Genomic DNA, 13,942 nt, shown 5'->3' with positions numbered 1-13,942 from the left:
AACGCTCTCCTTTTCTTGTTAGACCCTCTAATCTGACTTCAGGGCTGGCCACTCAACAGGAACGGCCCTCCTTTGCAGTCAGTGAGCAGCTCTTACTATTATAACTAATAATTCAAATAAATCATTTACCAGCTACATTTTGGCAGAAAGTAATGAGTTGAGTAATTTGACCAGCACCATACATGGATTGGCGATGGGAAACTATGAATCCCTCCCTTAGTGGCGCTTGTTTGAGGTTTGGGGTCCATTTGGTTTATTAAATTATATTAAATTGGTAGATGTGCTCCCTCTTTCATGTTTGAAAGGGAGGGCAAGTTATTTACTGTTGTGGTTTCACAAAAGGCACCATGGCAACAGGAAGGATGAAAGGCGGCTGTAGCCATGGCAATGTGCGCTGTACCACACAAGTGGGTTCCGGAAAGGAGACCTGATGCTTAGGTTGGTAAGCCGAGGGGGATATAAATTGAGTCCAAACTGTTTTTCAATGCTGCGTTTACCATGCTTCCCCTTGTGGCAATAAGATATTTAAACAGTAGAGAATTTTTTAAACAGCCTGAGTGGACTCTGATGACCAGTCTTTCTGCAGGCTGAGAAGTCAGCTCTAAAACATTACATTTCCATGTTTGATTGCAGCTTTGGCATGACCTCCGATCAGCCTCTTACAGGGGTTCCTTTCTCTTTTCTTCTGGATTGGTATAGTTTCTACTTGATAAATGTAAATGAGTATATGGGTATAATGGCATTTTTGGTCTGAGGGTCATTAGAAAGGTATAATTGTCAAAAGTCCTTGACCTTGGGCTTCTTTGACTTGTATCCAGCCATCTCCTAATAACAGATTTCAGAAAACATACTGAAAATGTTATTTAATAAAAAGAAAAATTATATTTCATATTTTAGATACTGCTTGTTCCTGTTCTGCTCACAGTACCACTAGCTGGCCCACTTTAGTCTGAGTGGGCTGTTTGTAAAGCTGTTATGAGCTTGGGTGGGGGAGTGGGGCGGGCGTCTTTAAGGGCAGGCGGGGAAGGGCGGGCTGCCGGGGGGGCTTGTGCAGGTCCTCCTGAACGCTCCTCCAGTGTCATTAACGAGCTCACAGCCCCACATGCCGGACGAGCAGCCGGAGAGAGACGGACCAACGCACTCAACACCCATCATGGCGCTGCGCGAGGTAAGATGGGTGGGGGGGGGGGGGCGGCAGGGGATACGCACCCAGCCTTGGGACCCATACGACGGCAGGGGAATGCGGGGCACCGTGTGGAAACAGAGAGACCGCGGTAAAACTCCGTGAATACACACCACACAGGTGTCTGGGACAGCCAGTCCCCCCTCACGGCTTCTGAGAGCACTGGGTTGCAGAATGAAACTTCCAGGTGGATTTGACTTTGCTGTTCCATCTTGAACTGGATTGCTGTTTTGGAACAATGACCCTCATGATTGCTTCCTTGACGGTTGAGAAAAAAAAAGGCAGAGGACTGAAATAGTGCACACTCCGTCAAAGCCAGTAGGAGTGAGGTCATGTCAAAATGGTTTCCACTGAAGAGTGCAGCCTATAGAAACAAAATAGTCCAATTTTCATTACCATGATCTAATCTTTTAGAATTCTGACTTTGTATGTTAAAAGTGTTATTAAAAGTGAATTTAAATGTGTATTGTCAGTACTTATCTGACATGTATTAATGTTGAACCTTCATTGATGCATTTGTCTCAAAACGAAGCCAGAACACTGTGGCGTCTACTAGGTGATGTGTTTGTGTCAGGAAAGGCTGATTCAGAGCCCACCGCATCTCTGCCTATTAATTAGGCCTCGTTGAGCTGAATGAATGATCCGGTCTTTGATTCTGAGTGTAGGGCTGTGGGCCTCTTCTGTGTCCCTCAGAACAAAGGGATCCATGCCTCTCAGCAGCCCTGAGAGCAGTGATGTCATCTCCTTAGTGACAGGCTTGACGACCTGATCCAGACCTACTGACACCGTCAAACGCGTGCCTGTCTGCTTTATAACCAGCTCTTACAGGAGAAGAGAGGTGTACCCTGGGATCATGGGCGATGTTGTGGTGATGAGGCAGCTGATTGCTCTTAGAAAAGCAAAACCCACGGCTTAAAAATTGCCTTAAAGAGCCACAAAAGGACAATATACCAAGTCCACGTTTATGCAATACGATGACCATAAAAGGATCAGCTACTCTATGACCTTGTTATTATTTGTACCACATTATTCAGTTTAGCCATTATTAGTGAAACCCATGGGGATTACTAAAATGAATGTCTCAACTGGTCGCAGGGATGGCTCAGGGAATACTTTACTAATCCTTCTACCCCTAATTGGCTCAATTATGTTTTCTTTGTCCATTGCGACACTTTGTGTGGCAGTTTGTTTCTAAATGTGATGTCCAAATTTAGAGTGATTTTTTTGTTTCAGTCCCATAATGCTTCATTCCTCTTCAGGAGCTGCAGAGACGACAGTTCTGGCGTGCGGTGCTGGCAGAGACCCTCGGTTCACTCATTTTCGTGTCGGCGGTGTTGGGCGCTTCGGTACCGGGCCCCGGCGATGTTGCTCAAGGGCCCCTGTACCCCGCCCTGGCTGCAGGGATGGTGGCAGTGAGCCTGGGGCACTGTTTTGGGGAGATGAGTGGAGCCCAGGTGAGGGGTACAGGTAGGGCATAGATATGGACAAGGTACCTATTGAGTGGATGAGTGAATAAGATCAAGATGAATCAAGATGAATTTTAAGATCAGTGATTCGGTTAAACATCTTTTCAGCAATGATCAAGTGAGGACTTGAGTCTGAAGGCTACCTGTCCTGTGCCCTCTAGGTGAACCCTGCTGTTACACTGGCCTTCCTGGCCACCCGCCGGCTGGACCTGCTGAGGGCCGTAGCCTACATCCTGGGCCAGTGTCTGGGGGCCACCCTGGGGGCTGGAATCCTCTACCTGGCCCTACCACTCAAATCTGCTGCCAAATGCTACGTCAGCAAGGTGAACTAGGGGCCCCATGATGGTGCTTCTGCAGATGCACATTTAAGTTGTACTACTCAGGTTATGTCTCTCTTAGCCATGCTGCTTTGTGTCTGTCTCTCTGAGCTGTGCTACTCTGTGTCTCTCTGAGCTGTGCTACTCTGTGTGTCTTTCTGAGCTGTGCTACTCTGTGTGTCTTTCTGAGCTTTGCTACTCTGTGTGTCTCTGCACTGTGTTACTCTGTGTGTCTTTCTGAGCTGTGCTACTCTGTGTGTCTCTGCACTGTGCTACTCTGTGTGTCTTTCTGAGCTATGCTACTCTGTGTGTCTCTGCACTGTGCTACTCTGTGTCTCCCTGCACTGTGCTGGTCTGTGTGTGTCCCTCTGCACTGTGCTACTCAGTCTGTCTCACTGCAGGTGTCCTCGGAGGGTAATGCTGGCCAGGCTCTTGGCATGGAGGTGCTGGCCACCTTCCAGCTGGTCTTCACCATTTTCTCTGTGGAGGAGCAGCGGCGGCGGGAGGGGTCTGAGCCCGGTAACCTGGCCATCGGGTTCTCCCTGAGCGCCGGCATTCTAACCGCGGTGAGACCCGGCGGCCAAGTCCCATCCAGCAGCAGCCGGCCTCAGTCAATACTGTATAATTAATAACACCAATCGAACAATATGCCATACGGCCTACATTCAATACGCCTAGCATAACCAGTCATAACAGCATAAGCAGCAGATGTAATAACACTGTTATAATATACTGTATGCTGGAATAAGTTTTCGGTTATTTTACGTGTCTTTAGGGCCTTTTCTCTGGGGGCAGCCTGAATCCTGCTCGTTCCCTGGGTCCCGCCATCATCACAGGAATCTGGGAGCACCACTGGGTGAGTCCCCCAAACCCCAGCCTGCCAATGCGGAGCTCCACATCATCATTATTATTATTATCATAATCATTATCAATATGTTCATCATAATCAATATCATCACCAATAATAATAATAATAATAATAATGTTGTAATTATTGTATTGGATATAATATTATCCATAGCAACAGTAGTAGTAGACATTGTAATAATTGCAATGGCATTTGCGGTGGTTTTATTAAAAAGTTCTTGCAGGACGGAGTGTAGCACAGTGGGTAGGGAACTGGGCTTGTAACCGAAAGGTCGCAGGTTCGATTCCCAGGTAAGGACACTGCCGTTGTACCCTTGAGCAAGGTACTTAACCGGAATTGCTTCAGTATATATCCAGCTGTATAAATGGATACAATGTAAAATGCTATGTAAAAAGTTGTGGATAAGAGCGTCTGCTAAATGCCTGTAATGTAATGTATTAGTAGTCACAGCTGTAGTAGTAATCACAGCTAGTCGTGGCTGGTTGGTGTTTTAGTGATTGTAGCTGTATTAGCAGTTGTTGGTTTATTACCAGCTGTTCTTGTAGTGGTAATCACAGCAGTTTTAGTAGTTGTAGATATATTAGTGGTTGTAGCTGTATTAGCAGTTGTTGCTTTATTAGCAGATGTTTCTCTGTTAGTAATTACAGCTGTGCTAGTAATCACAGCTGTATTAGTAGTTCAGTTCATCAGTTCAAATGTACATAGAAACTGTCTGTGGATGAATGTTCCTTTGATTCCTCCCTTCTGGTCCCCTGCCCCATCTCTCATACAGGTCTACTGGATTGGGCCGGTGCTGGGGGCCATCCTTGCCGGGGTGTCCCACGAGTTCTTCTTCACGGCCAGTGCCTCTCGGCAGAAGCTTGTGGCCTGCCTTACCTGCAAGGACATAGAGATCATCGAGACGGCCAGCGTCTCCCGATCCTCACTGTCCACCGTCACTCAGACTGCCATGAGGGCCAAACAGGCCCACAAACACGACCACAACTAAGACCAGCGTGAGGGCAGACCCATACTGGTGAGAAAAGATAGACACCCCATAATTATACCAGTATCAGATCTGGGACAAATACGTATTAGATTTGGATTCAAATACTTTTCTGTGCTCTATTGATCTTGCCTGGTATAATTGAGCCTGCCAGTATGACCAGAAGGCAGGGTTTGCACATTTTGAAAGCATTCCATTGGTGCCAATACACCAGACAAGATCAGTAAAGCGTAGAAAAGTATATGTATTTGACCCAGGTCTGACCAGTATTCATCAAATACTAATCATTCGAAAGAAAGCATGCAGCCATACACTGTTCTGTACCAACCAAAGTAACATGCACAATTTCATGTAGGATTAGAGCAGAAAGCTGAGGCCTTACCATAGGCTTACCATAGCTATGGTGTTACCGTAAGCTTTCCTCCATAACCATTAACTATGGCAGTTCACCACTGGTGAGGGTATGCTGTGAAATGTCTTGTGACAAATGTCTTATAAAATGCACAGTGTAAATAAGATTTGATTAATTCATTGATTGACCACTCTACCCAAACTGCTCCTCTGACTTAACCTGTCATGTATATGTGGAAAACTAAGGTATTGCCTATTGCCGGAGATAACGATTCCTGTGGAGAAATCCAACGATATATAATTTTCTACAGTACTAGAGGTCTTTGGCTGAGGGCAAACAGTGGACAGGGGCACTGCAATTGTGTGGGGGACCCACCAAATCAAGACAAATTGACAGATAGCAGTTGTGCTGCTCTGCACTTTAAAAAATATTTCACTGTTGTGTTTTTGTAGATTTTGGACCTGTTGGTTATTACATTTAAAAAAGAAGAGTGCAATAGCGCTTCATTCATAACAGTTTATTTATTTATTATTTATTGTCCTTTCTGCATGTCATTCAAATAGTCTGAAAGTCTGCGAAGCATCTGGCATTTTCACAGCAGCCACTCTGATTGAGAAACTAGCCAAAGCAGCACTATGTTCTTTCGTTCCTGTACTGACCTGCGAGCTGCAGGCTGAGGACAGAGAGTGGATTCCTCTCGCTGCTCTAAGAGACCCACCATTAGGCCCTTCCACGCTGCCTTTTCAGTATGGCTTTTCAAAGAGGCAACATGTCTGAGAGCTACGCGTGAAGAACCTAAATGATTGTGTAGGTACAATGGTTTTCTCACAAAATATATCAACCTATTTGGTTCGGGTTTAACTAATTAGCACGTGCAATGGTTTTTCCATCAAATTTACAGACCTATTTAGCTCTGGCTTGTTCCCGCCTTCAGTTCTGGCTAATCTTAATCCGTCTGAGATGTGAAGAACCTTAATTAATGTGTTTTTCTTTCTTTTTTGTGTAACTTAATTAGCAGGTGCAGTGTTTTTTTTTCCATAAAACACTTCAGGGGAAATGGTTGTGAGGGATTAGTCTGAATGCTGATGAAGAATATTACCCAGCCGATCTTGTTATCTAGGGGTAAGAGGTGTCAAAAGCAGGGGATGACGTCAAAAGATGGCAAAACAGGCAGTTGGCAATCTGACTAAACTGGATAACTCTGTCAATCCCAGTCCCGAAAACTGATCTCTCTCATGCATAAAGCAGTGGTCTGCCTATGTTTTACTGTACTGTTGTTGTTTTTTTGGGGAGGGGGGAGGGAGATTTCTCTCTATCATATGGATGATCACACATGGTAGAGGGAAACCTCCTGTCAGAGAAACAGCATTGTAGTCTAATGTTTATGTCAAGTATTTTTTTAAGTGAAATTTCATGGAATAATAAAGAACATTTAAAAAGGATAAATTGCACACTTACCACATTATTCCATTCCAGCGTTCCGACTCCACATGCACACACACACACACACACAAACACACACACATACGCACACGCACACACGCACAATAGAAAACAGCGAAACCATATGCTGCCAGCATTTTGTTTTGTGTGTTCTCTATATGTGTAAAGCACGTGGAGTGAAATGTTGAGCACAGCAGTACTCTTTCAGCCTCAGCCTGTCTCTGTGACTGCTCGTCAGCGCGATGCCCCAGTGAAGAACTTCAATGCCCCCCCGCCCTCTGCCCCACCCCCTGATCCAAATGGGGGATTTTCCAGGGCTTTATCTGGGGATCCAGTCCCTGCAGCCCCACACAATGCAAACCTCTGGCTAATCACTTCTGCACCCAACGGGCCCACAGGGCCCAGAACCAGGGGGAAGGTGCAAAATTTCACTGATCGCAGTCAGAGATGGAGCTGGAAGGGTGGACTTTTGTAAGAATGGGGAGCGGTTAATTGCTGGGGGAAATGAAGAATTAGATGCTTATTGAGAAATTGTCGATTGGTGAAGCAGATAGGGTGCTGGTTCTCTTGATACTGAATGGCATGTATTCACAATGCCTCAGGGAGAGGTTTAACAGTAAATTGCCCATGAAATGCCAGACCAAGATTTGTAAACACACTGAGCATGCCCAAGGTTTGTAAACACACTGAGCATGCCCAAGGTTTCTAAAAACACTGAGCATGCTCAGGGTTTGTAAACACTGAGCATGCCCAAGGTTTATAAACACACTGAGCATGCTCGGGGTTTGTAAACACACATGCACCCCCCACCACCTCAATTTCTCCTTCCTAAACCCATGGCAAAGAAAATGTATGTGTTTAAGAAGGTGACCACCTGTGATGTAATTGCACCTTTACAACTAAACCTTCAAAAGTACAAGTGTCTAAATTATTTTATGAAAATCATATTTATCTGCCTCCTAATATCATTAAAGTATTATGGCATTACTCTGCAGTATATTTGTACAGAAAGCCATTATGGTACCCAGAATATTTTAAGGTGGCATTATAGCATTATTTGAAACAATTGCCTGATTGGCAATTATCAAGAATCAAAGGATTAACATATTTTTATTGCCTTTTTTCTGTATTGATATGTTCCTAATGCTGGACTCTTGTAGAGACAGTCTCAACATTTCAGCTTCAGCAATAAATACTAACAAGAATTACAGAACACTAAAGCTAATAAATGAATGTGACCCAGTGGTTACTGAGACACTCCACTGTGACGGAGGTTGATAGTGGTAGCAGTAGCAGTGATTGTGTTACACTTAAGGAAATATCATTTAAATTACTCCATAAATTGTAAGGTCATGTTCTTCTGTTCAGGTATTCTTTTGAACTTGTCCATTTTGACTTAAATATTGTGACACTCTTTTGTACTGGCTGTGAAATAGGTCTCTTGTTTGATTATGTTCGCTGTTCCAGACTCCAGTGAAATTGATTCATGAATGTATTACCATCAGAATGGTATGGATGGTCCCCCATTATGCCAAAATTCCCTTGTCACTGTTGTTTATTCAATAACTGCTCTGTCAGTAAAGCAAAAATAACATGAACACAAAACAGGAAAATGTAAATAACGTTTTTTAAACTTACAGGTCTCCCTGCTGGTTTCCTCCGGGTATTCTGGTTTCCTCCCACAGTCTGTAGACATGCAAGTTAGGTCAATACGAGAGTCTAAATGGTCTTTGTGTATGAATGTGTGTGTGAATGGTATGTGGGACCTACAATGGATTGGTGACCTGTCTAGGGTGTATTCCTGCCTTTTGAAAAATGAATGAATGGATGGATGGACCTGATTCTCCAATCAAAGTTTGATAGGAACCAAATAATATTTTAGATGAGACCAAAACTAAGGTCATCGGCAGACTGGTGCTCACCTTTCATTCTTCCCTCATTCATACAATATCTTCAACAATAAGGCAAGAATCATCCCTACTTGCTTTAAACTCAGTCTGGGCAGTTTAACTTTTAACTTGGACTTTTTCAGGCCAGTAGATTTAAATGTCTCTGTAATGAACACATACATTATTTTTAACATTTTAATCAATGGTTTGTTTTATTTTGGTTTTTGAGAAGACAAGTAAGCTATGTTTTTATTGAACGGATGTCAACTGCAGACAAGTTACTTAGTTGCAGCATGTTAATTACATCACACCCAATGAAATTATTATATTAATTTATTGCCCCTTATGAATAATCATTAGCCTTTTAATTGTGTAAATCACAATTTCACATGAGAATTTAACATTCACATAAAAAGAAAATTGTCATATGTAAACTGGACATTTTTAAATGTGGCTTTTTTCTACAATTTTAACAGTTGAAAACAAAACATGTGAAATAAATAGCATAGGTTACTTTATTCTGCTCTCATCTTATAATTGTTTTTTTTATAGTTCACATGTGTACTTTTTACATGTTGGGTGTTCATATGTAATTTTCAGATTTTCACACTCTTATGAAGAGGTATATACACACACACACACACACACACACACACAATAAATCACACCCAAATGCATGCAGGAACATATATGAGAGCATACATTCATAAGGCCTGCATTGATATTATTAAAACATGTTCTCCGTGTACAGATTCATTCATTGTTATTTTAAGGCCCTTTTAAGTGGGGCCTCTTATGCTATTGCGAGTGGGATCATTTGCGGAGGTTGTTTTTTAGAGTCAGTGCTAACTCCATACAGAGAAACGGCTTATCTTTCTCACACTTCACAGTTTCTCTTGTTAGTCAAGAGGAAATGTCTAACGTGGCTGCAACAGGATGCTAAACTCCCAGTTCTAGAGCGATTGACGGGGCTGTCCATCACAAAAGCTTATTCACTCTGGCGTCAGGCGCTCTCATACCTGAGTTACCTGAACACACCTGTTTCTGCGGATTAGGAGCTTATGATATCTAACATCTGTGATCAAATAACACAATAATACAATAGTATTTATCTATATATGCACTGAAAGAATTGTATGCTAGTGTGAGAGCATACCATCCCTGATTCCAATATAAGGATGACATTGAACAACAAAATCAAAACTCAGCATCCACTGTAATCATCATTGTCGTTTCATTTAAACCTATTAAGGCCACTTGAGCTGTTCCTCCCCACCCCAGTAAAACACACACACACCTTTGTAATCTGTATAAACCACTGGAAACAGTCCGACTGCCACAGAAGGGTAAGGGAAGGGTTAACTTTTCAATTTAGGGACGCCCCCTCCCACTGGGCCGCCCCCTGGGGGATTATGGTGTCCCTTTGGCCCCCAGGCCATTATAAATCCCCCTAGTCTGCCCTCCCGGACTATCAGAGAGCCTGAATACCTGCAGGACATGCTCTCCATGTCTGTTTCCTAACCCCAACCATCAGGCTCACATAGATGCACAGATCCTCTGAACTAACCAAACAAAACAAAACTACAAAAAACCAGCCGACGCCCATCTTTCTGCACGCACACCGATGCCTGTATGAAACCGCTCGAGTCCAGAGGCTGACGTTGCGGACGAACGCAAACGAGGCGAGCTGAGTGGGGTCCAGCTCAGCCGTATGTCAAACTGTTCACGCGTTGGCGTGTCCTTAGTCTTAGATCATTTTTTCGACTTTGTCTTTTTTTGTTGATGAAAGAAAAACGTCAAGATTGGGCGAAGAAAGTTTTTGAAATTGAGGTCTGAAGCGTCCGAGCCCATAGGAAAATTAGCTTCACAGTCGTCCGATTGAGTGAAAAAAGGGCGTTCACGCGAAGCGTCCGCATTACTTTCTCTTTCCCACCCAGTGTTTCCTTTGGCCCCTGACCTCTGGTGAGGATGTGGGAGTTCAGGTCGATGTCGTTTTGGCGGGCGGTGTTCGCGGAGTTCTTCGGCACCATGTTCTTCGTGTTTTTCGGGCTGGGCGCGGCCCTGCGCTGGACGGCGGGCCCGCACCACGTCCTGCACGTGGCCTTCTGCTTCGGGCTGGCGGCCGCCACGCTCATCCAGTCCATCGGCCACATCAGCGGCGGCCACATCAACCCGGCCGTCACCTTCGCCTACCTGATTGGCTCGCAGATGTCCCTGTTCCGCGCCGTCTTCTACATGGCGGCCCAGCTGCTGGGGGCGATGGCGGGCGCCGCCGTCCTCTACGGGGTCACGCCCCACAACATGCGGGGCACGCTGGCGCTCAACACGGTAAGCGCCCGCGGGCACGTGCCCTCTCTCCCCGATCGGGGTAATGTTTCCCGTAGCGGTGTCAGAGACCAGAACAGCACCAAACCCCACGGACCTTCCATACACCAAATACATGTTGCTTTACGTTACCATGCAACACCCCAACATTCTGTTGCAGCCTCCTTTATAAATGACTGGTTAATACAAACTTTAAGGAAAATGTTATCAGAGCTGGTGGAAATTTGACCATCATCTGCTGCTAAAATACTTAACAGTGTGATGAGTATAGCTGCTTTTCTCATGGAACCCAGGCTATTGGAAATCAGGAACAAGGGCCTGAAAGAGCTGTCCATCTGCAGCACTTACAGGGGTGGGGAGCTAGGCAGTGGGCATATGCAGAGTAGAAGGAAACCTGTCATTTGTTGTGATTGGCTTCAGAAATCTCTCCTTCAGGTTGTGTAATGAGGCAGAAGTGCTATGTTAGCCAGGTACTATAAAGCTTCACTGTTCCTCTAGTGCAGCATGTGTTCATTGTGCTGCGACTGGCTAAGAACATCATAGGAATACATACTTCATATATATTTCTTTCTGAGTCAGTTTTGAAATGTCTATATGCACTGATGTGATATTCTTTGGACTGGTAGAGTGGTTCGCATCCGTCCCTGTTTAAAGTGTGCCATCACAGCAGATACTGAGGGTCATAAAAGACAGCACTTTAAGTTACACGCTGCACCATTCCTGCATTTAGCATCAATGAACCGAATGAAGCAATTTTGTGTGTTTATTTCCTGTCTTCTACTGGAAAGTCCTTAGGTAAAGCTAAAAGGAACCGGATTGCTACTGAACAGAGTGGTGCTCTGATTCCTGAGTTTTTATTTGGCACAGTTTTGACAGTCTGCTGCTTGAGATAGCCCACTGGATCATTGGAAAACACACAGCACTGTTGCTTGTTTTCCTTCCTGAAACCCTTGTGCAATATTTATCTGTTCCCAGAGATGTCAGTTTCATCATTTCGCCTCGAATACTCATATCTTTCGGTTAAAAATGATATAATAACAAGAAGAACAAACTGCATTTACCAAGCATAGTTCAATAAATATGTATTTAAGACATTTAAAATCCCAATGCTCCTGGTCTGCTTGTCGTATGTGTGGATTAACAAGTGTCTCCTCTGTCCCCCTCAGCTACAGCCAGGCGTTAGCCTGGGCATGGCCACCACCGTGGAGGTCTTCCTCACGCTGCAGCTGGTGGTCTGCGTCTTCGCCGTGACTGACGATCGCCGCAACGGCCGACTGGGCTCTGCAGCCCTGGCCATCGGCTTCTCCGTCACCATTGGCCACCTGATGGGGGTAAGGGACTGTCCCAAAAAAACACACAGGCACTCCAATTCATCACCATGCCAGAGTCCACACATGCTCGAGTATAATTAACTGCAGTTAAAATGCAATTCGCATATGTTGTCATTGACCCCTGTATTCATACAACATTAATTGACTGAAACATGTCCAGTATTTCAACTATTTACAACCAGATTACAAATCAAATGTCAGAAAATATCTTAAAATGTAAATGGGCTGACATGTTTTACACAGATCATGTCATAGTAAAATTACGAAATGGAGGTTGATATGATATGTCTAAGAGATGCTGTACTTGCTGTAGATGTACTACACTGGAGCTGGGATGAACCCTGCCAGGTCTTTCGCCCCAGCTGTGATGGTCAGAAACTTTGTGAATCACTGGGTAAGAGATGCGCCTGCCGTTACTTTGTACTTTAAAAATCTGAGGAAAGCAGATTTATTGTTTTCATATATTCCGCTGGTTAAATTATATAAGGAAATCTACATGTTAAGATAGATTAAGTTGATATTGCTGATCCCATGTAAAATGCTTCTGAAAACACTATATACATATATATATAAGATGAAAGTCTATTATATACATAGTTTCAATGTGATTTTATATGTGAATAACAAGAAATAAGTCATAGAATTTTGTTACCAGTTTATTACCCAATAAATTGAATGATAGGTATTAGGTATTTGATAACTGAAGACAGGCAAGTATTAAATTTTAGAAGAGGTTTACTCACATTGACACAATTGGTGTTATATATATATATATATATATATATATATATATATATGTATTTTCTTGTTTATAGTACTGTCTTTATGCATTTTTATTTCATGTGAATGTGTCTCAAACAGGACAGCAGTTAAATGTACCATTACAGGGCACAGGTTGAATATTTGAGATGTTGGGGCAATGTAATTTATAGCAATAAGAATGATGTGCATTTAATGCAGGTGTATAGTTATGTGATGGAATTACCAAATTGTGTTTGATAATGAAGACCTTCCTCTGTGTGTGTGTGTGTGCGCGCTTGTGTGTGAGTGTGATAAACAATACCTTACTGTGTGTGCTAGCCAAGACCTTACTGTGTATGAATGTGTGAGTGCATTTCCTAACCTAGCTCTTCTTTTGCGTGTGCAGGTGTACTGGGTGGGTCCCATGATTGGAGGTGCCATGGGCGCGCTGTTGTACGACTTCATGCTCTTCCCTCGCATGCGGGGTCTGTCCGAAAGACTGGCCACCCTGAAGGGCAGCAGGCCCCCGGAGTCCGAGAGCCAGCAGGACCCCCGCGGTGACCCCATCGAGCTGAAGACCCAAGCCCTATAAAGCTAGGGAACCCCCCTTTTACCTCCCCACCTGCCCCAACACACACATGCAGATTACTAATACATATACACGCATTGCTAACACACACATGCAGATTACTAATACATTTACATGCATTGCTAACACACACATGCAGATTACTAACACATATACACGCATTGCTAACACACACATACACATACACATTACTAATACATGTACACACATTGCTAACACACTCATGCGCATTACTAAGACACACAGATTGCTAACACACATGCACAACAGTAACATGAACTAACCACAAGCATACACGTGCCCTAACACACACAATCACACGTCACTAACACACAAATACACACAACCACTAGTAACGCACCACTAACAAGCACGAACACACCACTAACACACACGTCCACAAAACAGTACTCTTTGTCCCACGACCTGCTTGCAATTCAAACTGGACATTTT

The 13,942-nt window shown here is 43.9% G+C and overlaps 2 protein-coding genes across 2 annotated transcripts; both read left to right on the top strand.

Annotated features, from left to right (window-relative positions):
* Nucleotides 1–1,044: 1,044 nt before the first annotated feature.
* LOC118210909 (aquaporin-4) lies at nucleotides 1,045–6,559 on the top strand. Its single transcript, XM_035387416.1, has 6 exons — nucleotides 1,045–1,168; nucleotides 2,443–2,637; nucleotides 2,811–2,972; nucleotides 3,368–3,532; nucleotides 3,742–3,822; nucleotides 4,607–6,559. Exons 1-6 carry the CDS (start codon nucleotides 1,103–1,105, stop codon nucleotides 4,820–4,822), a joined length of 885 nt encoding a protein of 294 aa, XP_035243307.1. The 5' UTR covers nucleotides 1,045–1,102; the 3' UTR covers nucleotides 4,823–6,559.
* Nucleotides 6,560–10,471: 3,912 nt separating this feature from the next.
* Nucleotides 10,472–13,492, top strand: LOC118211612 (lens fiber major intrinsic protein-like). The gene is made up of 4 exons (XM_035388955.1): nucleotides 10,472–10,831; nucleotides 11,995–12,159; nucleotides 12,473–12,553; nucleotides 13,307–13,492. Exons 1-4 carry the CDS (start codon nucleotides 10,472–10,474, stop codon nucleotides 13,490–13,492), a joined length of 792 nt encoding a protein of 263 aa, XP_035244846.1.
* The last annotated feature ends 450 nt before the right edge of the window (nucleotides 13,493–13,942 follow it).

The sequence above is a fragment of the Anguilla anguilla genome, chromosome 13 (genome assembly GCF_013347855.1).
Source record: "Anguilla anguilla isolate fAngAng1 chromosome 13, fAngAng1.pri, whole genome shotgun sequence".
Classification (NCBI taxonomy): domain Eukaryota; kingdom Metazoa; phylum Chordata; class Actinopteri; order Anguilliformes; family Anguillidae; genus Anguilla; species Anguilla anguilla.
The sequence above is the reverse complement of the archived record's forward strand: the minus strand, read 5'-3'. Positions and strand labels throughout refer to the sequence as shown.